Here is a 23,330-nt window from a genome sequence, read left to right as displayed (position 1 = left end):
GTTGAGGTGAAAACGAAGTCCATGGGATCCAGGCAGCATGGGGAAACCAAGGCTAGAACCAGGGATGAATTAGTATTCAATTTGTCCATTACATATGTACTTAAAACACCTCCTAAATGAAGATTAAATAATATTGAAATTGTGTTTTTTTCCCAAGAATACATGCTACCAGCATATAATGTAAAAGCTAGGCTATATTGTTTTTTGCAGTTAGCACACATTTTAAAAGTACAATTTATAACATTACATTGCATTCATTGTACGTGACATGGAGTCTTGCAATATTAGTTTTTTTTTTTGTTGTTGAGCTACTTTCTCACTGGTTTGCTGAAATGTTGCTGTATGATTCATTACAAGCATGAGCTTGAAAGCATGAAACATTTTCTTTTTCTAAATGATTGCTAACATTGTCAAATATTCATGGGAAAGTTATTGTTGATCTATATTGTGCAAGTAAAGTGTAAAAGTTCCAGTGTTTTTTTTTTTTTTTATATGATTCACGCACCTGCCTAGAGTCAAAGTGGATCTATGTTAAATCAGGCCATAAAATGGACTACCATGTAAATGTTTTTTTTTTTCAGACACATTTGAATTATTGTTGTGGTGATTTGAATTAGTTAATGAAAAATATTTATTGTAATTATTGTGTATCAATATAAACAGAAAGGGAAAGAGAAAATCCCAATATCAGAGATATACAGGCTACATGGTTTGTTTTGAAAATATTTAAATTTGAGTTTGAAAAGCCTTGGCCTGTGTTATATTTAAAATGTAATCTCTTAAATTGATCAGTGTAACTATACTCTGAATAACACCCAATTTAATGTGTAACTGTATTTAAATAGAGCTACTTAAATGTTGGATTAAATAATCCTGTTACTGTATTCCGTTACTTCCCAATCTATAGTGCTAGTCTACATCACGCACACACTAACACCCACCCTCTTATTTTATTATAAGCATGTAGGCTACACATGTACACAGTATACATTTCTAACCAAAGCCTGGTTCAAAGTAAGACCATGTATTTCCAAGTGTGGTCAAGCCATTTGATCTGTGCAATATGCAGTTTCCCTCACTTTCACTGAAAGTTATGCTTTCACTGAAAGTTATTGCATTTCACGCAACCATCCAATTGGCCGCTATACAGAATATTACCGCCACCTATCGACAGAAAAAGTCAGTTGCATCAGAGCCTGTCTACAGACATTCTCTGCACTTCCTGTTAGGATTTTGCATGGAAGCATGAGAGGCTACATAGTTTTTTGACAAGACATATTTTCACAGAAATGCACAGAGTGATCTGCATGCCCGTTTTAAATGTATGAATTAATTTTAAAAATCATGTAACGTATTTCTCCCATAATGCCAAGTCCTGCAGCTGACTTTCACTTTCACTCTCGTCCAGGAAAAGAGCTAACGTTTCAGCCTCCACTGCCGCCTCTTTGAAAAAAGTGAGTTGTCGCATGTAACCTATATCTGCTTTTTAATTGCTATCAAGACATTTAGCCTTGTTTCATAATGTCATGTGTCCAATGTCCAATGTAATAGCATAACATCAGACATACTCTGTATTCTATTTGGGAAATGTAGGCTAAATGCTTCTCCAATGAGAATAGCTGAAGCCGCATCGTGTTATGGTTACCTTAAGCTACTATGTCGCATTCGAGCTCAAGGGAATGGTGTAATTAATTTCAACTGCTTTGCCTAAAAAGTAGAGTTTGTGTCGATTATGTGAGCAGTTAAATTATGTTTACTGAAAGTTGCATTGTCATGTTGCTACCGTGTAAGAAGTTCAGGTCTCGTCATGTTTGTTTTAGTTTCGATTTAGTTATTTTTCTGATGACCAAATTTAATAATAACGTGATTGATTAACTTTTGTATTAGGGCTGGCACACTTCACTTTCATCACCAACAGTTGACACCATCAGGCTTGACTTCATAACCACCATGTCACCACTCACTGTGGTGACCTCACTCGTGCTGCTGTTCACACCATTAGCAGCAGCCAGACAAGCAGATGGCCCAACTCCCACAGCCAGCAATGGTCAACCATTTCCATGGAACAGCATGAGACTTCCAGATAATGTTCAACCACTGCACTATGACCTTCTCATCCACCCTAACCTGACCAGCCTAGACTTCACAGGAGAAGTGGACATCAAGTTTGACGTTCATAAAGACTGCAGCACCATCATATTGCACAGCAAGGACCTCCAGATTTCTAATGCAGCCCTGTTGAAGTCAGATGGCAGTGTGGATGGGCCATTGCAGGTCCTTGAGTATCCTGCTTTCCAACAGATTGCGCTCCTGTCAGACAGTGTCTTATTTAGGGCCAATAAGGTCTACACTGTCCATCTGAAGTTTGCAGCCAACCTCTCAGAGAGCTTTCATGGTTTCTACAAAAGTTCATACCGCACCAGCAACGATGAGGTCAGGTAGGGTAAAATACTTCTATCCTTCTATCAAAAATATCCTTCTATCCTTCTTTCAAGGAATAATTCTCCCATCCATTTTAACAGTTGGCCTGTCAAGAAAATGGAATTTACATGATTTACATGAAGAGAGATATGATACTATTGCTCACTGCTCATTGACTTTACAGGTTTGTGGCCTCGACTCAGTTTGAAGCAACTAGCGCCAGAGCTGCTTTCCCTTGTTTCGATGAGCCTGCCTACAAGTCAAGCTATTCCATTCGAATTCGACGGGAAGGTCGGCATATTGCTCTCTCCAACATGCCCAAGGTAGGGCTTGTGATGTTACAGAATGTCTACTATGAATCAAGTCTCAAAAGGTGTTTGCACATAGCTGTTAGTTTATTGAGTTCCTGCTTACAAATACCCTGATTCTGTATCAACAACACCATGTGTATTATTTTTAGCTTCCAGACAGTAACATTTATATAGAAAACACCTTTATTCATTTATCCTCTCTTGTTTTATGTCCAGATAAAGACACTGGAGTTGCCAGGTGGCCTGTTTGAAGACCAATTCGATGTGAGTGTGAAGATGAGCACGTACCTGGTGGCATACATTGTATCTGACTTCCAGTCCATCAGCAAGACCAGTGAACACGGCATCAAGGTTTGGTTGTTTCCTTTATTCCATATTCTCCATATTTCCAGCCGCTACAACTTCGCTACAACTAGAGGACATAAATGCTTCAGTTCAGTCAATGCTAGGCAGCTTGAGTATGGTAGCATAGCAAGCAGCGACAAAGATTTGCGTCCATTTTCCAGATAACATTAATCCTAATTTTCTATGAAATGTCTCTTACTGAATTTACCCCCAAACTTTCGTGGAGCTAGATTTCAGTTTACACTGTCCCTGAGAAGATTGGCCAGGCTGAATTTGCACTACACGCTGCCGTTCGACTCCTTGACTTCTATGATGATTACTTTGACATACCCTACCCTCTTCCCAAACAAGGTAGGAAGTGCAAACTGACAATAATTGCCATATTACCAAAAACAAATAATTGTTTCCCCAAAAGTACTCAGATACCATCTAGTAGTGAGGAAATGAACATAATGCCTTGAGACTGTTTTTGAAATGTGTCAGATATTTTTGATAATAACCCCTCCTCACAACCCGGTTCTTATATGTTGTTTCCTTCCTAGATCTTGCTGCTATTCCTGATTTTCAGTCAGGTGCCATGGAAAACTGGGGTCTAACAACATACAGGGAGACAGCTCTGCTCTTTGACCCTGAGAAGTCCTCTGCATCGGACAAGCTGGGCATCACTATGGTTATTGCCCATGAGCTGGCACATCAGGTGTTTAAGTCATGTCTGTCTCATACAGTATGTGTTTTAACAGTTAAAAAATGCAGATTTAAAATGTGTGCCATGCAAAACATAATATTGGTTTGAGTGTAACCCTGCCAACATTCAAACATTACTGGCTCTTAGGATGTTTTGTTTGGGTTCCTGAAACGGTCCCTTGATATGCCTCCCCATTTATCCTTGTCAGTGGTTTGGGAACCTGGTGACCATGCAGTGGTGGAATGACCTCTGGCTGAATGAGGGGTTTGCCAAATTTATGGAGTTTGTGTCTGTCAACATCACCAACCCAGAGCTCCAAGTGGTGAGAGTAATTTCTTTAATCCTAGAGTTCAGTTTAGGATGCAAATACCACTACATGTGTGTTATGTCAGGTAAATGATGTAATCATTGGATATTGGTCTGGGTACTCTCAGTTCACTTTACAAATCTGAGGGGAGTAACCAGTGGTGAAATTAAACTTAAAGGAAAATTCCGGTTTTTAGCACTTTAAGGCCCTTTTCTGGTTTGTTTTGGATGAACTAGAGTGGTGGACACCGAAATGTTGACGATTGGTCCTGTCTCGACTTTTCTGACTCGTTTTGAATCGCCTTTGACTGCTCAGGGTGGCTGCCAATGGGCATACTGTAGTAGACTACTCAAACATGTCCTAAAACAACCCTTAACGTTCGTTTTCAAAACTCTGCAACTCACCGAGTGGTTAGTGGTGTTCGTTAATTATTCAAATAAAATATATCGGCGCAATGTATGATTTCCAGCCGTCTTATTTGCTATTGTTGAACTATTTTTTCAGACACCTCACAACCGCATATAAACTTCCGCTCAATATTTGAACCTGAAGCATAGACGGTGGCGCAGAAATATCAACGTGCAATGAGTCTTCCAACAGAAATCAATGGGATTTTACAAAATGCCAAATAAAACACGACAGAAACTGTATTTCGCTACGCTACTTGTTTTGGAACATCAACGAACAGGACCAATCGTCAACAGGACCAATCAACAGGACCAATCGTCAAAATTTCGGTGTCCACCACTCTAGTTCATCCAAAACAAACCAGAAAAGGGCCTTAAAGTGCTAAAAAACGGAATTTTCCTTAAGTTATACATTAAACTCATGATGCTGTCAGGGGCGATTCTAGACCTAGAGCTTTGCTGGGACACAGGCCCCCAACATTAAAAAAAAAAAAAAAAGAACTGTGCGCGCAATATGAAATAAATGGCTAGCCTGATTTGGACCATCACATATCTCCCCTAGGTCACAGACGTCCTCCTCCATACTCTGAATAGTTTTACGTCTAGCCCCCATCATGTCCTCATCCGTTTCTTGCCTGTCTCTCTCCTCCTCCTCCTCCTGCCTGGTATTGGACTGCCCAGCCTGTGCTCTTTCTCCCCTCTCTTCGACCTTCTTCTCCTCCTCCTCCTCCTCCAACCCTCAATTGTTGTAGCAGCCACTATCCAGCAACATCCAAACACATAGGCATAAGTCTAAGGCCTATACTCACTGCATGAATTTAATAGGCTTTCCTACTAACACAAGGGAAGCTTATTTTTAGTCAAAATTGAGATATACTTCCCTCCCAGGCAAGGGTCCTATAGACATCCTGGCAATACTGCAGTTCTTTGTAGCTTAAATAGCCTACTAAAGCCTTCATACTGACTTTTAGTGATAATTTGCAAATGTAGCCTATAATAATCTACACAGATGGCTACTCTGATTCTGTGTATATTATTATAGGCTACATTTGCAAATGCAGCAAACTTATTTAAGTTTGCCATTAAACCATTGATTAAATCACAGCACTGGCTATTACCAGCATAAATGTTAATGTTACCGTTAATGTGGGCAAAATTATCATACCTCCCTCATCCTCCTCACTGTTCCTCTCCCTCTGCCTCTGTTCAGGAAGAATTTTCTGATGTCCATCTCTGAATAGTTTATCAGAAGGCTATGTTTAGTTTTACAGTAGGACAGCTTCTCAAACAGTATAGGCTACTTATACAGGTCTCTCTCTACAGTATACATATAGATCCTTATTATGTGTCCGCATGTGTGCATGCAGCCTACGCATGGTGTGAGTGTGTGTGTGAGGGAGAGAGCACAAGCTGGTAAACTGTTGCTAAATTTAGGCTACAATGACGCTAAGCTAGTAGTTAGTTATGTGGGTAACACTCTCTAACAGCGATCAACTTGTCATTTTTTCTGTCAAACAAGTTGTGAATTTGTTGTAACATTAAACAGGGGACGACTTACTCTATGCTCAAAGTGATGTAACGAGCTCCAGCGGATTCCACAGTGTATGTGTGTGCAGTACAACGAAACACTCGGAAGAATCATGTGAACGATTTTCATTGGTTGTTGCGTTCAATCTTAGCCAGCTACAGAGTTGCTATTTCCTGATTGGCTATTATGGCCGCTTTCTTTATTCCTTGTTTTTTTCTATTGGCTGGTAAGTGACCGGCTCGAGCCATGAATAAAGCAGGCACGGAGATGCGCTCATGAATGCCGTTTCCAGCTAAAGCCGCGCTAGAATTTTACTGGGGCACTGGAGACTTTTACTAAGGCACGTGCCCCAGTGAATAAGGTCTAGTGACGCCCCTGGATGTGTGTGAAAGTGATTTGCTGCACCCTCCAGCAGCCTGGACTTTCCCCCCACTTTCACTATGATGACCTGACATGCAGATATGAGATACTACATTTGTACATTTGAGACAGGTACAGACTTCTGAAGATTTAAGATGAACAGCCGCAACACATGTTAAGTAGCCAGGATCTCTTCCCCTTAGCTTATGCAGCTGTAGTGTTGTGCCGTCGCACTTGTCAAAGTTTGGCAGACATCGACTGCAGCCTCATCTTTTTTCCATGTGGAGAAACCAAAAAAACGCAACCCATGGTTTCTAAAGGTTTCCACGACAATCGTGTGACACACAGTAGCAGTTTGTTCACACAGCAGTGTCTTCCAGGCATCTTAGAGTAGTGTGGAATCACAACAACCTCCTCTGCTAACAACACAAACAATGAACGCGTTCTGGTGGGTATCCTTTATAAAATGACGGATGTCGTGATCTCGGGGGCGGGGTGCTGTGTTGTGACGACATCTCCTCATTCTCAATAGGAATAGACCAAGTTGGTCTCACTCCCATTAGTCTCGAGGGGGCCGCTGGAGCTTGGAATCTCCCAGTAATATTTAGTGCCCCACTCCGCCCCTGTTATTAAAGCAACATCGCAGCATTCACTGTCCCACATCTACACAATTGCTTTGTGTATACAGAGCTGTTACTATTATTGGATGTTTAAAACTTTTCTTTTACTTTAAAGGTCTGTGTCATTAAAATAGGAAAATGTTGGTGATCCTTAGTCAATCCTTGTTTGTATGCATTGAACAGGAGGATTACTTCTTGGGGAAATGTTTTGAGGCTATGGAGGTGGACTCTCTACCCTCATCTCACCCAGTGTCTACCCAAGTGGAGAACCCCGCTCAAATCCAAGAGATGTTTGATGATGTGTCTTATGACAAGGTACCCATGAACCTCAATTCTAATACATAAGTGTAGACTGTGTGTCTGACAGAGTTAACACAAGCAAGGTAGTTTAATGCTGAAGTATATAAAAATGACATTTGATGTGGGAAACAATAACAAAAATGAACTTGTTTGACTTACTGTATAATATGTATAATTATAAATTTGAGTAGAAACATGTCCTTTGTCTGTTTTAACATTTTAAATATTGTTTTAGGGTGCTTGTATTTTACACATGCTGAGAGATTTCCTCACTCCAGAGGCCTTCAAACTGGGTATCGTTCGCTACCTGAAGCGATACAGCTTCCAGAACACAGTCAGTCGTCATCTCTGGGAGAGCTTGACTAATGTAAGCTTATGTGCATACTTCATGTTTCTGTGTTTGTGTGATTATTTGATTAATACATACTATGACTTAATTAAGTAGAGATACATAATTATGTAGAGGTAAGTGATAAGATATGATCACTTGAGATACTTTTGAGATATGATGACTTGAGATACTTTTGTTTGTTTGTTTTATTGCCTGTGTTGCTGACGTGCATATTTCTGTAACAGATCTGTGAGTCTGATGGTATGGATGAGGGCAGATTTACAGATGGCGGGTACTGTTCACGCGCAGGAGCACAGTCTGGAGCATCTGTGAGTGTACAGTTTTTCATACATGTTTGACTGAAGTGTTTCATTTTGCAAATGATCTAGGTGTTCTGATACTTTGGTGTGGGGTTGTGTGAATTTAATTCTGAGTAGTGTTTTGACAAAATGGGCCCTGTTTTCAACTTGGCATTTAAGCAATGGATTTTTTTTTACTAGTTTCAAAATGTAAAGTACATTTTAGTTATAGAATGTAATGTAATGTAATGAAGTTGATGTTTTTACTTAAATATATGTATAAAATCTAAATGACAAAATAAAATGTGTTTAGCCATAGGTATTTTTAGTTAATTACTTTATTAGTTATCTAGTTTCGTTTATTGGATTCAGTGTGATGTGACTGTGATCTGTATCTGGTTCCTGTTGCAGAAGTGGCATGGAGATGACGAGCTGGACGTGAAGGCTGTGATGGAGAGCTGGACCCTGCAGGAAGGTTTCCCTCTGGTCACTGTGGAGGTGAGAGGTCGAGAGGTCAGACTGAGTCAAGAGCGCTACCTGAAGAGTGACAAACCCTCACACACATCAGAGTGAGTACAGGCCTGATGCGAACAGCACCCTGAAGAATTCATAGCCTACCAGTAGCATTAGTAGTATCAGTTTCAATACTAGTATTATGTTATACACTATAGTTGTCTTCCTTACTGATTGTTTTCTGTAAATGGTGATAGAGGGTCAAATGATGACAATATTTCTGTCTCTTGTGTGACAGATTTCTGTGGCAAGTCCCACTCACATACATCACCAGCCACTCCTCAACTGTGCATCGTTTCCTCCTGAAGACCAAAACAGGTTGGCTTCCTAATTTCACTTTAAAGGCGTTGATACACTGAGCCACTTTTAGAGCAGTGTTGCCAGGCAGTGATAAGTGTTGTTGCTCGGACACTTACCCACTGATGTTGGGCAACAGATTTTTATCTGGTGATCTTTAATCATAAGTGGGCAACTTGCACTCATCCTTTCTGAACTACCGTATTTTCCAGACTATAAGTCGCACCAGTCAAAAAATGTGTCATGAAGAGGAAAAAAACATATATATATATATATATATATATAAATATATATATATGTTGCATCTGAGTCGCAGGACCAGCCAAACTATGAAAAAAAGTGCAACTTATAGTCCGGAAAATACGGTAGTTGTTTTGTTGCCTGGCAACAGTGCTCAAAAAGGTGTCCCATGTAGCATCATGCTACATTTAGGATCCACCTATGAAAACCCACTCAGAAGAAACCAAAATGTTTACCTGTTACCATCGGTCACAACAGTGTCCTGTAATCACAGTACTCAATTGCTGGACCCCGTAACCCCGTAACGTAAGTCTAAATTTGAATGTCTATCAAATTGGAAACAAATTGTCCTTGTTCATTTCCTGAGATGAATCCTTATCTGATATTGAACCTGTCACTGTCCTCTAGATGTGCTGTATCTTCCCACTGAGGTAGAGTGGATTAAGTTTAACGTGGACATGAGTGGATACTACATAGTGCACTATGACGACGCTAACTGGGATGCCATCGCCAAACTCCTACGACGCAACCACACCGCTCTCAGCAGTAATGACCGAGCCAGTCTCATCAATAACGTATTCCAGTTGGTCAGGTAAGTCACCAGCTGACCTGCTACAGAGCTGCATTTAGAGTTAGAACCACAGTTTGTGTCGGGGGGCACCCCAATAGAGACGGTGGTGGGGAGTAGGGATGTAACGATTACCGGTATAATGGTAAACCGCGATAAAAATGTTGACGATAACAATTACCGTTTTTATTTCAAATATCATGATTACCACGGATGATTACCATGGTGTGGAAACCGTGTGTTTAATCCTTCCCAGCTTCATCCAAGCCTGCTTTTGACATACAGTAGGCCTGAAACAAAACTGGTACCCTACTGATTCTGTTATCTACTTGATGGATTTAACTGTGGCACAAAGCCAATTAAACATGACCAAGGAAAAAGTGAATGGGAGTGGGACAACACACAATGCCACGGTAACGCTATGCTATGTATTAAGAATGCTCAGCTCAGCCAGGTTTGTTTGTGCAGTCAGGATGTAGGCCTATGAATGTGAATGAAAGTATGCCCTTCTCCAGTAGCAATAGGCCACCTTAAAATGCACCAAAATAAAAGAATCTCCTCAGTAGCAATTTTTACCCTCCCTCAGCACCCCCTCTATGAGCACCCCCAGGTGAAAACGAGTTCCAGCGTCCCTGTTTAAATGTTGCACTTTTGATAAGGTTTTGCCTATTTTGTAGTATAGTAAATGCTGTCACACTTTTTGAAACTATTTCAGCTTGTGTAAGCCTATTAGTGCTTTCTGAACATATTGAACACACTTAAAAATACCGCGATAATAACGAAAACCGTGATAATTTTGGTCACTATAACTGTGAGTTTAAATTTTCATACCGTTACATCCCTAGTGGGGAGTATACCCCCCTATCAACCTGGGGAATGACAGAAAAAAATTGAACCACTGGGTTGGACTGTCTAAGTAACTTGTTTTCCATTGTTATGTGATGTCAAGTTAATTTAAGTTTAGTTCAAGTAAACTTTAACTTAACTTATCCCTCAGTGTTGGGAAGATGTCACTGGACAGAGCGCTGGACGTCTCCCTGTACCTGAGCAAAGAGACTGAGATCATGCCAGTGACCCAGGGCCTCAGTGAGCTGGTGCCCCTTTACAAGCTCATGGAGAAGAGAGACATGGAGGACCTGGAGAATCAGATGAAGGTTCGTCACAGGAAATAGATGATGGATTATTTTGCTGAATTTCTTATTTGGATTTTCAGTTTTGTAATGGCTTTTGACATTTGGTATGTGTAGCTATGTGCTTGTACACACTAACAGAGTGGTTGTATTTCCAGGGCTACATTGTGTGGCTCTTCCGAGACCTTATTGACCGCCAGGAGTGGAGCGATGAGGGATCGGTATCTCAGAGGATGCTGCGCAGCTACCTGCTCATGTTCGCCTGCGTCCGTGGCCACCCACCTTGTGTCCACAAAGCCAGCCAGCTCTTCCAAAAGTGGAAGGAGTCAGATGGCAATATGAGGTCAGTTATTGACAGATACAAACACAGTCTCAGATACAGACTCAACTGTTTTTTAATGGGTCTCTCTGTGGTTGTTTAATTAATCTTTATCTACTCAAGGAGGTTTAACTACGAAGATAACATACAATTACAATGTTTTAAATTACTTTTAAATGACTTTAAAATGTTTTGCTTTTATTCATATAAAGCACATTGAATTGTCTTATCTTTATAAATTTGCCTTGCCTCCTTTTACCTCTTCTCAACCCTGCAGTCTTCCTACTGATGTCAACATGGCTGTGTTTGCCGTTGGAGCTCGTACAGAGGAGGGGTGGGACTTCCTCATGGAGAAATACAAACACTGCCTGTACACGTCACTCAAGAGTCGCATCAAGTCTGCCCTCACTATCAGTCCACTTGCTCATAAGCTGAAATGGTGAGGCCAATTTGAATTTGACTTTTTCCCTGTCCTAACCTAATTGGTTTAGTTTATTGTTAAATATATACATATACATAAACAAGAGCAGAAACCCTTAGACTCAAAATTCACATTATAACAGCATGGCAAATAATAGAATGAATGAGTATTTTCATAGAATGAATTGTAATTTTGCTTTCAGATTAGTTATTAGCAGAGCCATATAAAGGTAGAGTTGTGACAATGGGTGTTCAAAATTCGTTAAGGTCACGTACGTGGTTCATGTAAACTTCAAAAAGTTCCCGGAAGTGATTGACAATGGATTAGAATGCATTAAATAAGCTACTGTTCAATGAGAGACAGAGCCACAATTTTGGGTAATTGACAGACAATAAATGCATTGATGTACAATATTTATAACACAGTGTAATTATTGTGTAAACTGTGTAGTTATCCTACCATTACAACAATATTAAATTAAATTCCAGACTGTAGCCTGCTAAATATTGGAAGTTGACCTTTTTTCTCCCTTTTACATATGTGTCACTAAATATTAATTTCTGTACAAAACCAAGACGGGAGATTCTTTAGAAAACGCAATAGCACCCACCCCATAAGTGTAGCCTAGGCCTATCTAAATTATCATTATAAAAAAAAAATGACGAGTAAGAATGAACAGGTATGATAAGGGATCAGATTCCAAAAATAATTCAGTGGAAATGCATGGATTCCAGTTTCTTCCAGTAGCAGCAACTGGAATCCATGCATTTCCACTGAATTATTTTTGGAATCTGATCCCTTATCATAGCTGTTCATTCTTACTCTTTGCTCGACTTATCGTGACTAAATTCAAGATGGCTGCAAACGCTAAACTTCGTGAAGATACTGTCTGTATAAATCGTCTTGTAAGTAAACTACCAGTGCTTTTTCAAAGTTCTCAATGTCTCGTTTTAAATGTCAGGGCCCTCGGAAGTCTACCAATGAAGTGTGGAGATACATTGAGCCTCGTAAATGGGTGTAAAACAGTGATTTATTTGCATGGCTAGCCCGATGCCGAAGCACCACTATTGAAAAAGATGTTGGTAGCATCGGCTAACTAGCGCCAGATTTTGGAGTGCAGGGGACAAGCCGAGATGGGCTATGAGACATACGTTCACACTCGGTATCATGTTTCGATACACTTTAGGTCAATATCACACCGGAATTCTCCTTTAAGTAGCTAGCGTCTCGGGAGAATAAAAAAAAAGTTTAAAAGTTGTCTAACATCTCTCCAGTGTAATGGTGGGCATGTTAAGTTAACCGTAGCATTACCTACACAGTAACCCCATGGTAATGCGATGCGAGTGATCATAATAACATATAAAACGTGATAGTCCTTGATAAATAACCAGGCTATGAACTCATAAACAACAGCATTTTGTCACTGTTTGTCATTCACCATGCTGTGAATACAGCATTAAGATGCTGGCTAAAGAGTTTGAGAACCTGCATGGTTGTGCTCATCCTGCCAGAAAATAGCAATTTGATCAGTGATCATGCATCATATCAGCGCAAGCTTGGTTTGAAACTGGTTTCTGGGGATGGGGTTTACACGATCCTTGGGCTAGTATAAGTATAAGTAAGTATTATATACTTTTTTGATCCCATGAGGGAAAATTGGTCTCTGCATTTAACCCAATCGGTGAATTAGTGAAACACAAACAGCACACAGTGAACACACAGTGAGGTGAAGCACACACTAATCCCGGCGCAGTGAGATGCCTGCTACGATGGCGGCGCTCGGGGAGTAGTGAGGGGTTAGGTACCTTGCTCAAGGGCACTTCAGCCGCGGCCCACTGGTCGGGGCTCGAACCGGCAACCCTCCGGTTACAGAGTGCTAACCAGTGGGCCACGGCTGCCTCAAGTGTTAATATGACCGTGCTGATGCAGCTCCCTCAAATCTATAATAGGTTCTCGTGCATATTAGGATAGCGTTTGCCAATGAAAATGAATGCAACATTAAAAAAAAAAAAAAAAAAACAGTAGGCTACTGCTCCTAACTGAAGAAACGTTTACGTTACTGTAAGGAAATTATTATCATCATCGTATAACCAATTGTGTAAGCAGAAATATTGTTGTGCTGAGTTCTAAGAACAGAGAGTTCAAGTTAAATGTTGTTGTGCTGAGTTCTAAGAACAGAGAGTACAAGTTGAGTGTGCACCTAGACAGACAGGAACTGCACCCTGTCTGTGTGTGTGTGTGTGGGTGAGATAAGAGTATCACAATGAAGTCGCTATGTCTTGCTTCCTATTTTCTGTGTGCATCTGTACAATAAAAGACAGCTTTTGGGCTGCAGAGTCAGAGACTGATGGTGTGAGGAATTCTTCCTTACATTAGCAGGCTCTCCTCTTGGTACCAGAGTTTGTGGGCAAAGCCATACTACGTGTTGTGGTTCTTGTGTTCTTGTGGGTTAAATTCCCTGACAGTTACCAACAATGTTAACAACAAACTCAGCTTCACTGCTGCAAACAAAGTTGGCTATATGCTTCGCCATATAACGAACCTAGCCTTGTGATAACAAAATCTTTACCTTTTGTTTAGTCCACTGAAAGTTATCCACATATCAAACGATTAAATACACAGTTATGGAGGAATTGTTTTGGGGAAGCATTTGCACTATATCCCACTTTTGCTGCCTTTAAGCCACTTAAATCCATAGCATAGATGAGCATTAATTGCGCATACGTTACAACTTGACGTGATGGTGAAGCTAAATGCCCAAGAAACGTCACGTTATTAAAGTTGTAGGCCTACTAAACGCAAAAACGTAATGACAGCTTGTTCGTGGTGGTGTAGTGCTGCCCAGTGCTTACAGTGCTTTATTTGTAAAGTGGGAGGTGCCGGAGCGCAAAGGCGGGGTGGATCCGGCGACGGGGATTTGAGGTTACGGACCAACAACAAAAAAACCTAGCTCCTAACAACGCGGTGTGTACACCAGGGCCATGTTTATTAACTTCAGAACTTGCAACACACTGCTCTGCATGGGTGTAAAATGTAAAAAATCAATCATCAATTAGCCTATTCATTATCAAATTATCGTCAACAACTAGACAAACACGCATATAGGCCGAAATAAAAACATATAGGCTATAGTATGCTATATATTGCAATGATGACCACCCAACAATAATCAACTACATAGAGCTGGTAAGTCCCGCCCTTTCCGCTGGACCTCTAGATTGAAAAATCGTCAATGCAAGTGAATGTGAGAAAATAATTATTTTCTGGTCCCGTTTGATTTGTGCCATGAATGTGAACATATGTCGTCTGTGAATTTTTAATATAATTTTTCATGTTACGAGTTTGACAGTATATTATATGATTCTTCGGCTATCAGTTGTGGAAAAGACATAACGAGAAAGACTACATGTCGCCTGTGACGTGAGCTAGCTCTAATCGCTAACATTAACTGAGATGCTAGTTTTTGTAACGGCAGGAATAAACATACATGGTAACAAAAATATTTGAAACATGTCTAGCTTCACTCAACACATTAACACTACGATACAGTGTGATTGTAAAGTTGTATGGTTCACTGTGTTCAAAGTCGATCTTACATCTAAAGTGTACCTCGATCTTACATCTAAAGTGTACCTCTGACCTCTACATCTCGACCAACTGATGGTTGTTATGGGAAACTAGTGATCTGTCGTCTAGCGGAAAGTTGTAGTCCACAAAGTGCTCTCACACAAAGTTTAACCGCATCAAACTTCTACCCGCTCAATTGTAGCATTCTTTACACGAACATTTATATTAAAAATTCACAGACAACATATGTTCACATTCATGGCAAAATTCAAACGGGACCAGAAAATAATTATTTTCTCACATTCACTTGCATTAACGATTTTTCAATCTAGAGCAGTTGGGTTAGCCCCTTGAGCCGTGGATCTGCCCAAGGTTTCTTCCTTGGTAAGGGAGTTTTTCCTTGCCCCTGTTGCTCTTGGGTGCTCCTTGTTGGTGCCCCCCACCCAATCCCAATCCTCCCCCACCTTTTTTATGCAGCCCTTGCCACTTAATCTACTAAACCCCTCTTCTACTGCACGCTTTACCCCCCCCCTAACTATATGCATGTGACAATAAACTTCCTTGTATCCTTGTAGAGGTCCAGCAAAGGGCGGGACTTACCAGCTCTATACAGCGTGGAATGATTAGTCATTTCTGATTGACACGTCTGAATACCTATCGGAACCCTTATTCCCCCCCGGACACCTCCCTCCAATCAAAACACATCGGAACTGACACATAATATGACACAGAGAGGGAGCGGGAGACACAAACACTCACGCGCGCACACAGACCGGGAAAACAGGAGGGGGGGAACCAACAAAACAGTCCAACAAGGGGCTAATAGCCTCGGCGCTAAAGTATGCTATATATTGCAATGATGACCACCCAGATCAATGATCAACTAGATACAGCGTGGAAGCGCGATTTCTTCCTACCGTAGCCTAGGCCTACTTGTACAAAATGGCCCATACAGCATCCAGACCCCCGGCCTCCATTACCCTGCTTCTTTCTCTACACCTGTCCTTTAGAAATCCATGACCTCACGTAAGAAAAGGGGTTGAACCGGGCAAGCGGCGGGCCGACAAGGCAAATGGGGAGGAGATGGTAGAGGTGGTATTCCCTGAAAGCCCTGATGACATTCCGCGGGCTATCGATGCAAAACTGCTGGCAGAGCGTCTCAACTTCTCTCTCCCCGAACAGCGCGTCACCCTCCTGTGGCCAATATTGTGGATAAAGCACTTTCAAATCCTCGATTAGCTTGTTGCATCCTGTTTGATCTTTCCCCTATTTCTAAAGACTAATAAGAAAGATATCAACGTTGAACACTACACAAACAGTAATTTATGTTCCGTCGTGTTCCGGCTCAAATTAAGCCCTGGTGCTGCCTAATTGCAATGGGATAGGCAAGGGTTATCTTATATTCGGCTATTACGTGTGGCACATTTATTGGGCTTATAGCCTCTTTTAATTTATTTGATGAGGAACTGATAGACTGAGCAGCAGAAAAGTCATAATCGATACATAAATCGTTTATTATTATAATTAGGCTATTGATGGCCTACTATTACTTTACTACTATTACTGTTATTATTATTATTATTATTATTATTATTTGGATGAGGCAAAGGAATGTAAATCTGAGTCTGAAATGTTGGCTAAAAAACAGTCTATACTGCTGTAACTGCACTGCTGCTATTATTAGTAGCAAGGGGAACTATTTGAGGCTTCCATTAGCTGCCATTGTTGGAAAAAAATGGAACATTAGTGTCAATGGAGATGTTGCAACTCTACCTTTATATGGCTCTGGTTATTAGAAGTTGTCCAAGTACTCTGGCTCTCTTGGTGACTGAAATGCATTCGGCTTTCCTCTCTCTCATTTCTTCCTGTCTCTCCTCTCTCTCATGTCTTCCTGTCTTTCTCATGTCTTCCTGTCTTTCCTCTCTCTCTTGTGTTCCTGTCTTTCCTCTCTCTCATGTCTTCCTGTCTTGCTGGTCCTCAGGCTAATGGAGCAGAGTCTGGAAGGGGAGGTGTTGAAGACCCAGGACTTGCCGTACGTCGTTACATCAGTGAGCAGGAACCCCAAAGGCTACAAGCATGCATGGGATTTCCTCCAAGTCAACTGGGAAACACTCGTGAAGAAGTGAGTGGCTCCCTGTTTATTGGAGTCTTAAATGTGCACACACACAAAACATGTATTATTTTGTTCTTTACGGCTCAATTCCTTTACTTGTAGGTTTGACCTGGGCTCACATTCCATCTCTCACATGGTCATTGGAGTGACCAGTCAGTACTCTACCACGTCCATGTTGGATGAAGTAAGTGACTTGGAGCTGCATCAAACACAAACAGGTTTACTCCACTGCAGCTGCTGTACTGTAAATAGGCCATGTTTGTAAAGTGTACCGTCTTTCCTAGGTAAGAGGATTCTTCGGTTCACTGAGTGAGGAGAAGGGTGCTGCACTGAGATGCATTCAGCAGGCTTATGAGAACATCGAAGAGAACATCCGGTGGATGGATAGGAACCTCCCTCTGTTGCAGGCTTGGCTGAACCAAAACGGGCTGCATGATGTGAAGAATCATCATACAGATTTGTAGAAGCACTGGATTTTGAACCTCTCTGTGAGAGTGCAAAAGAATGAGCACTGAAGTATGTAGTTGAATGGTTTGATATGGTACATTTGTAGGCCAAATTAAATTTGTTTGTGAAATTTTGTGTAAAATTATGACTGCACTTCTAATCCTATATGAGCCATCCCCAATGAAAGGTAATTCTGAATCATGACAGAAGGGTCAGTTTCCCATACATGGACCAAGAACGATAAAGATAACTATAAATAAATATAGTTCTCGTTGATATAAATGACGATGTTCACACATAAACTATAAAGATAACGACATGAACGATATCGTTGGGGATCACTTTCAGAGTGATTTTCAGAACGATAAAAAGCTAATAGCCAATCAGAACCCATCGAATTTTAACCGTCACATTCATTAACACAAGGAGAGACTTGTGTTGTTCAGTGTGAACGCTTATCGTTATGGTTGTAGTTATCGTTTTTGGTGTGAATAGGCCTTAAGTCTAATCCTGGATTAAATGAGAACTTCAGTGGAGATCTCCATTGAGTAAAAGCTTTTATGCTTACTCCATGTACAGGAAACAGGCACTGAGTGTACTTCTGATGAAGTGGTGCAGCTATATTGTTTCGGTTGTATTTTGTTGTGTGTCAAGGCCTGCAATCAACAGTGGTGTTAACGGAGGGCTTTTTGCTTCTCCTTAGTGACTTTTCTCAGAGATGGGCTTCACAACCCAAAACCCTTTCTTTGTTTTTTATCTGTGTTGAATAGATGTTTTGTTTAGATCTAAACAATGGTGTGTTGCTTCAAAGCTTTGCTACTAGCCCACCAATCTCAAGCTTTTCATGAATTGTGTTCACATAACATGTTTGCTTCTCATTAAAATGAGCTCCAAGACGCCCAGAGGGTACATTTCGGTAAACAAAGATTTTTTTTATTGACCACAGAATGTGCTTAATTTTTGTCATTCCTTGTGTAGTCCTTTGCTTCCCATTAGATGGATCCATGACTCCATGATCAGTATCTTTGTCCATCTGCTAATGGCTGCTCTGCGCCTCCATGTTTTGTTTAACCCTAAGGCCAAAATGGAGGCACACATAACAAAGTGGCAGAATGAGCACAGAGGGCAACATAGTCTCACAGTGGTGTGCCTCATGTTCATCAGCACCACTTCTGAGATTCTGGCTAAGTGTCTCTCTTCTGATGGCCCACTTGAGTCCACTGAGCTTAGGGAGAGCTTCCCTTTCAGCTCTGCCTGTCCAGATGTGTCCAGGTGAGGCGCCTGCACACGCATGTCCGAAATCCAGCTGGGCAGCGGTCAGGACGCTCCTTGGTTGTGCAGACAGGTGGGGCAGCAATGCAGGGTGTCGTGGATGAAGAGGTCACATTCCACACAGAACACACTCCGACACACAGGGCAAGTGAACACCTACACAAACAAGCGGAGGATAGAGAGTTTGTTTAGGGTCATCATCAGGAGAGTCCATGGCAATGCAAAGGACAGTTGAAGGGCTGGCACTTACACTTTGGTCTTTCAGTTCACCTTGACAGGCTTGGCAAAACCTGGGAAAGCAAAACGCAACGTCAGGATTTCCACTGCTCATCATACTCAGTTAAACACGAGGCTTGAGTGAAAACAAACAACCCACAGGGCAGTTTCTGTCAACGTGCCACAAACACATGTTTGTAAACACTACAAAATATGAGTAGAAAATCCCACACTAAAAGCATTGATATACAGAGAGAACACATACAGCATACAGTGCGCTAAACCCCTGTGTGTGGGGGGGGGGTGTACCTCTCTCCTGCATGCTCCTCCAGGGGACTCTCCTTGAAGGCATCCAGGGGGAAGAGATGGTGGAAGGATCGTGCCAGGTGAGGTGCAGACACCAATGTCAGGCCTGTGGACAAGGAGATGAGGGGAATGGCGGTCACCTAATCATCATCACGTTGGTCCACACATTTCTGTAAAAATGGCAAATGTCTCCTACTCCAAATGCAATAAACATTTACCACAAACTCTGCACTCCACGGGTAATTCGGTGTACTTTGCCCTGCATTGGGGGCAGTAGTATCCTCCGAGACTCAGTCCAGGACCGCCAGTGCTATCCAAGTGCCTAGAGAATCACACCAAACACATTACTCATCATTTTTACACAAGAAAACACAGCATAGTTTCCATGAGTTTCCAAAGGAGTCTGATTCTTATCTAATACACTTTCTGTCTAATTCAGTTAATTGTTCCATGCAGTCCTCTAGCTGTTAAAAAAATCCCCATTTACGCCATGCTGAAGGATGGCCTGGCTTCTTGATCTGATGTGGAAGCAATGATGTGTTGTGGGAAACCTGCAAAAGAGAGAGAGAGTCCCCTGTGAGCATTAGGCATCTTACATTTACATAACAAAAACGATTTCAATTTACAGAGTACCACTTGAGCATGATATTAGCTGTGCTGGAAGCTACACCTATAGTAATAACGATCATTTGCGGGAGTGGAAGGTATTTACGAGACTCACCCATGCGGATGAGGGAGCATTCAGAAGAGGAGCTGGCTGGGGGAGGCTTCACTTGCAGCATCAACAGCTCACGGAAATGGCTTTCATCCAGGATCACATTGTAGGTCCCTACAGTTAACATTACAAATAACAGTGAAAATGTTTAATTGGTCGGTCGATTGATATTTCAATAAATGAATCACTCATAAATGGATGAAATAATTAACTCATATATTCATCAACTTAATCAACAACCAGACTTTAAAACCTGGTAAAGTTCACACAAAAAAAACATTTAATAGAGAAATTGCTCAAAATGACCAAGTATTCTAGATAATAATGATAAAGTTCTGTCTGTGGCCATCGTGTGTTGCTGATGCTCACCCCCCGTCTCTCGCGTGAGGACGGTGCACACTCGCACCTCTGCAGACAGGCCTATCACAGACACACGGATCTTCAGGGCTTTCAGAGTCTGGGACATGAGACAAACACAGTAAGACAAGCAAACTGAAAGTGACAGTATTTCTTAGTTACTTTGCATAACATGTCCTGTCAGGTCAGCATGACAGTATAACCTGACCATTCAAGTTCAGGTTCTAGTTGAATACACAACATAGCAAGACTGTTCCTTTCAACATACACTGGCTTAAAAATGGGGTCTTTGATTAAGATGCAACATTGCAAAGAAGTCATTGCAAATTACCTGCAATTGACACAAAATGTATTAGAATATAGTTGTAAACCGCACCTTTAAAGGATGGCCACTTTTTAGAAATCTAAATTTGTATACTCTGCTCTGCTTTTGACATTTTAAACACACCTTTACAAGATCATAAATGTTTGCAGGGTCACATGTAGTAAGGCTGCTGAAGATGATCAGAATCTCTCTGCTGGTGTGCCCTGGCATGTGTCTGAGCAAAAATGAAAAGATGAATGAAAAGTTTAATTAAGCTAAACTTACATGGTATAACAAGACAGCAACATCCACACAAACTAATGATTAACGAGGGCTATGGACAACCACTCCCACTACTTCTGAAATTCCCGTAGTGGTGCCACCCCACTATTGTGTGTATATGACTTACTTAAGCGTCAGCATGGCAAGGTTTATGGAGTTGTAGAGAGAAGGCTCTCCAATACATGTAGTGTCCACCGCTTTCTTTAGGGCAGTGATATGCTTCTTTGGGTTACCTGACCATGAAACAAATTGCATAAAGATAACTCACTATGTGTAAAATAACTATGTGTATGTGTGTGTGCATGTATGTGTGTGTGAGACAGAGAGAGAGAGAGAGAGAGAGATAAGGTGTGTTAAGGCTCGGTGTGCTGCATAACATGATAACATAGTCTGGAACATAAAGAATTAGAGATTAGAATCTAGAAGTATAGTTTTGCACTAGTCATTGCTGGTGGTTGATAGTTCATCCCATGGCACTTACAGTAGATAAACTCTAGAATACATAGTCCTTAAGGACGATAATTTGAATAATGTTATCATACAATCTCCGATAGTTAAACAGCAAGACGGTCTAACACGGGTAAACAGTGAACAAATCTGTGTTTGAGCACGTCTTGAGCCCGTCTTGAGCCAATTTCAGCATGTCTTGAGATGAACTCACCAGCAAGGTCTGTCAGTTTCTCTGCCCTCTTGTTTTTAGTGGTTATAATTCCGATCTGTAAGACAATGACATGGGCCATGAATACATCAATAGCAACAGTAATGAGAAAAGTAAGAACAGCAAGGATATACACGATGAGCATAACACTGAGAAACTAGACATAAACCTTACCTGACTGATCGGATTCTGGTCAAAGTACTCGTCCACAAAAAATTCCAGTAGCTGTGGGATTAAGAGATTGCCATAAAAATAAAACATGCAATTTTGGAATGGAGACTTTGGAGAAGATTAGTTAGTTAGTTAGATAGATAAAGTATATAAAGTATATTAAGTAATAAAGTATCTATCTATCTAAGTGTATTTCATAACAGACATTATCACACCAAAAAAGCTACCACTGTGCTAAGTCACTCTCTCACCTTTAGGGTAGAGGTCAGGCGATTAGGTTTTAAGTCCTGGTCATCCATGGTCCGGGAAGTATCCACCACAACAAACAGGTGCCGCATCTTCAATAAGACAAACCATGACAATTACAGGTTATTAAAGTGAGACCTGTAAAGTCATACAAGAGAGTCTGGTAAGAGAAACGTTCAACGCTCACCATCCCAAGTCGAACCTGCCCATGGCTCTCAATGACCCTGGCATGTAAGAGAAGATCATTGAAATGAGGAAAGTATGAAAATATTGATTATTATTTCATTCTGTTGTTATTTTGACACCACAGGGTTCCTCTGTGATGCCATCTCAGGGAACCCCCCACCTTTTCCTTTTGCTCTGAAAAAGAATCTCTTCGACTGTGGCCTTCAGCGATCCAGACTCATCCTCTTTAAGCACCTCCCTGTAGAAAACAAAAACACAACCACACAAATACTTTTAGGCTGTGTGTATCCACCTAGCCTGTAGACGTGCATCCAAGCAAGAGGCACAATAAAAGGAAGATAACAGTTGTTCCAAATACAACCCCTCATCAATCACATCACAAACACGTCAATAACTACTTACCACGTCCGCTCGTAACCTCCTTCCCACCTCTTGGTTCTCTCCGGTTCTTCATCCATTTTGTTCAAATCTAAGAACCTTTGCAAAACAGAGTTCCATAAATACGTAAGAAATGGCAGGTCGCTACGTGGCTTCTTATACAAGTTCTACTATGTCTACGATTTCTCCTGTAATCCTAGAACATCCTTCCTTGATAGAGGAATAGACGTATCTGTTTTCTACGTCTCTCCTTGAATTTCCCCTCTATCTATCTATCTATCTATCTAATGGCCTACCTTGAAAGTCAGTTAACGTACCAGCAATGCACACGAATGTAACTTTAGTTAACAAGTGGGTGGTTGGTGTTACGTTAACTATACGAAACAGAACAGCTAAAATGGATATTCTTGCACAAAAAAACAAACAATGCCATGCATATCGCTTACTTACCCCTAATATGAACTGTACACTTGATAGGGTGTAGCGAGATACGTTTTAATAAGGATGTATAACACGACAAAAACGATAAGACTGCACATACAGTACACACAAGAGCTTGCAAGGATGCGTGAGTAACTATTCTAAATCCGGTCGGAAACCTGAAATGCACTTTTGCTAGTTCCGGGTCAAGTGCAACATGAAATATGTTCCCATCGAAACTTTTATGCATCGCATGATGAAGCCAAAGATTGTTGCCTCAGCCTATGGAT

General features: G+C 41.1%; 2 protein-coding genes across 4 annotated transcripts; one reads left to right on the top strand and one right to left on the bottom strand.

The window, feature by feature from the left end:
* The first annotated feature begins 1,266 nt into the window (after positions 1 to 1,266).
* Positions 1,267 to 18,440, top strand: erap1b (endoplasmic reticulum aminopeptidase 1b). 3 transcript variants are annotated; one of them, XM_042101903.1, is made up of 20 exons: positions 1,267 to 1,454; positions 1,792 to 1,793; positions 1,888 to 2,438; positions 2,606 to 2,744; positions 2,949 to 3,083; positions 3,308 to 3,428; positions 3,620 to 3,774; positions 3,971 to 4,084; positions 7,168 to 7,299; positions 7,520 to 7,651; positions 7,861 to 7,944; positions 8,326 to 8,483; positions 8,666 to 8,745; positions 9,373 to 9,556; positions 10,530 to 10,686; positions 10,821 to 11,005; positions 11,259 to 11,420; positions 16,951 to 17,091; positions 17,185 to 17,266; positions 17,367 to 18,440. In XM_042101903.1, the coding sequence occupies exons 3-20, from the start codon at positions 1,951 to 1,953 to the stop codon at positions 17,544 to 17,546; spliced, it is 2,829 nt and encodes a 942-aa protein (XP_041957837.1). In that variant the 5' UTR covers positions 1,267 to 1,454; positions 1,792 to 1,793; positions 1,888 to 1,950; the 3' UTR covers positions 17,547 to 18,440. The 3 variants fall into 3 exon arrangements, with proteins under 3 accessions (XP_041957837.1, XP_041957835.1, XP_041957834.1); XM_042101901.1 differs by lacking the exon at positions 1,792 to 1,793 and having other exon boundaries at positions 1,267 to 1,456; XM_042101900.1 differs by lacking the exon at positions 1,792 to 1,793 and having other exon boundaries at positions 1,267 to 1,458; positions 1,919 to 2,438.
* Positions 18,437 to 23,253, bottom strand: gtf2h2 (general transcription factor IIH, polypeptide 2). The gene is made up of 16 exons (XM_042101908.1): positions 23,071 to 23,253; positions 22,645 to 22,719; positions 22,403 to 22,480; positions 22,244 to 22,280; positions 22,062 to 22,148; positions 21,814 to 21,864; positions 21,643 to 21,697; positions 21,109 to 21,214; positions 20,844 to 20,934; positions 20,408 to 20,495; positions 20,045 to 20,152; positions 19,811 to 19,874; positions 19,542 to 19,645; positions 19,327 to 19,429; positions 19,052 to 19,091; positions 18,437 to 18,957 (listed from the first exon to the last, which is right to left on the bottom strand). The coding sequence occupies exons 2-16, from the start codon at positions 22,698 to 22,700 to the stop codon at positions 18,847 to 18,849; spliced, it is 1,179 nt and encodes a 392-aa protein (XP_041957842.1). The 5' UTR covers positions 22,701 to 22,719; positions 23,071 to 23,253; the 3' UTR covers positions 18,437 to 18,846.
* Positions 23,254 to 23,330: the final 77 nt, after the last annotated feature.

Source organism: Alosa sapidissima, chromosome 8, assembly GCF_018492685.1.
Source record: "Alosa sapidissima isolate fAloSap1 chromosome 8, fAloSap1.pri, whole genome shotgun sequence".
Lineage (NCBI taxonomy): Eukaryota > Metazoa > Chordata > Actinopteri > Clupeiformes > Clupeidae > Alosa > Alosa sapidissima.
The sequence above is the reverse complement of the archived record's forward strand: the minus strand, read 5'-3'. Positions and strand labels throughout refer to the sequence as shown.

Bases quoted from the DNA above. Each gene is read 5' to 3' on its own strand.
- gtf2h2 (XM_042101908.1), bottom strand. From the start codon at position 22,700: ATGGATGAAGAACCGGAGAGAACCAAGAGGTGGGAAGGAGGTTACGAG. The intron at 22,149-22,243 runs GTGAGCGTTGAA...GTCTTATTGAAG, and splicing joins GGCAGGTTCGACTTGGGATG to ATGCGGCACCTGTTTGTTGT. The intron at 18,958-19,051 runs GTAAGTGCCAGC...TTGTTTGTGTAG, and splicing joins GTGAACTGAAAGACCAAAGT to GTGTTCACTTGCCCTGTGTG.
- erap1b (XM_042101903.1), top strand. From the start codon at position 1,951: ATGTCACCACTCACTGTGGTGACCTCACTCGTGCTGCTGTTCACACCA. The intron at 8,484-8,665 runs GTGAGTACAGGC...CTTGTGTGACAG, and splicing joins AAACCCTCACACACATCAGA to ATTTCTGTGGCAAGTCCCAC. The intron at 8,746-9,372 runs GTTGGCTTCCTA...ACTGTCCTCTAG, and splicing joins CCTCCTGAAGACCAAAACAG to ATGTGCTGTATCTTCCCACT.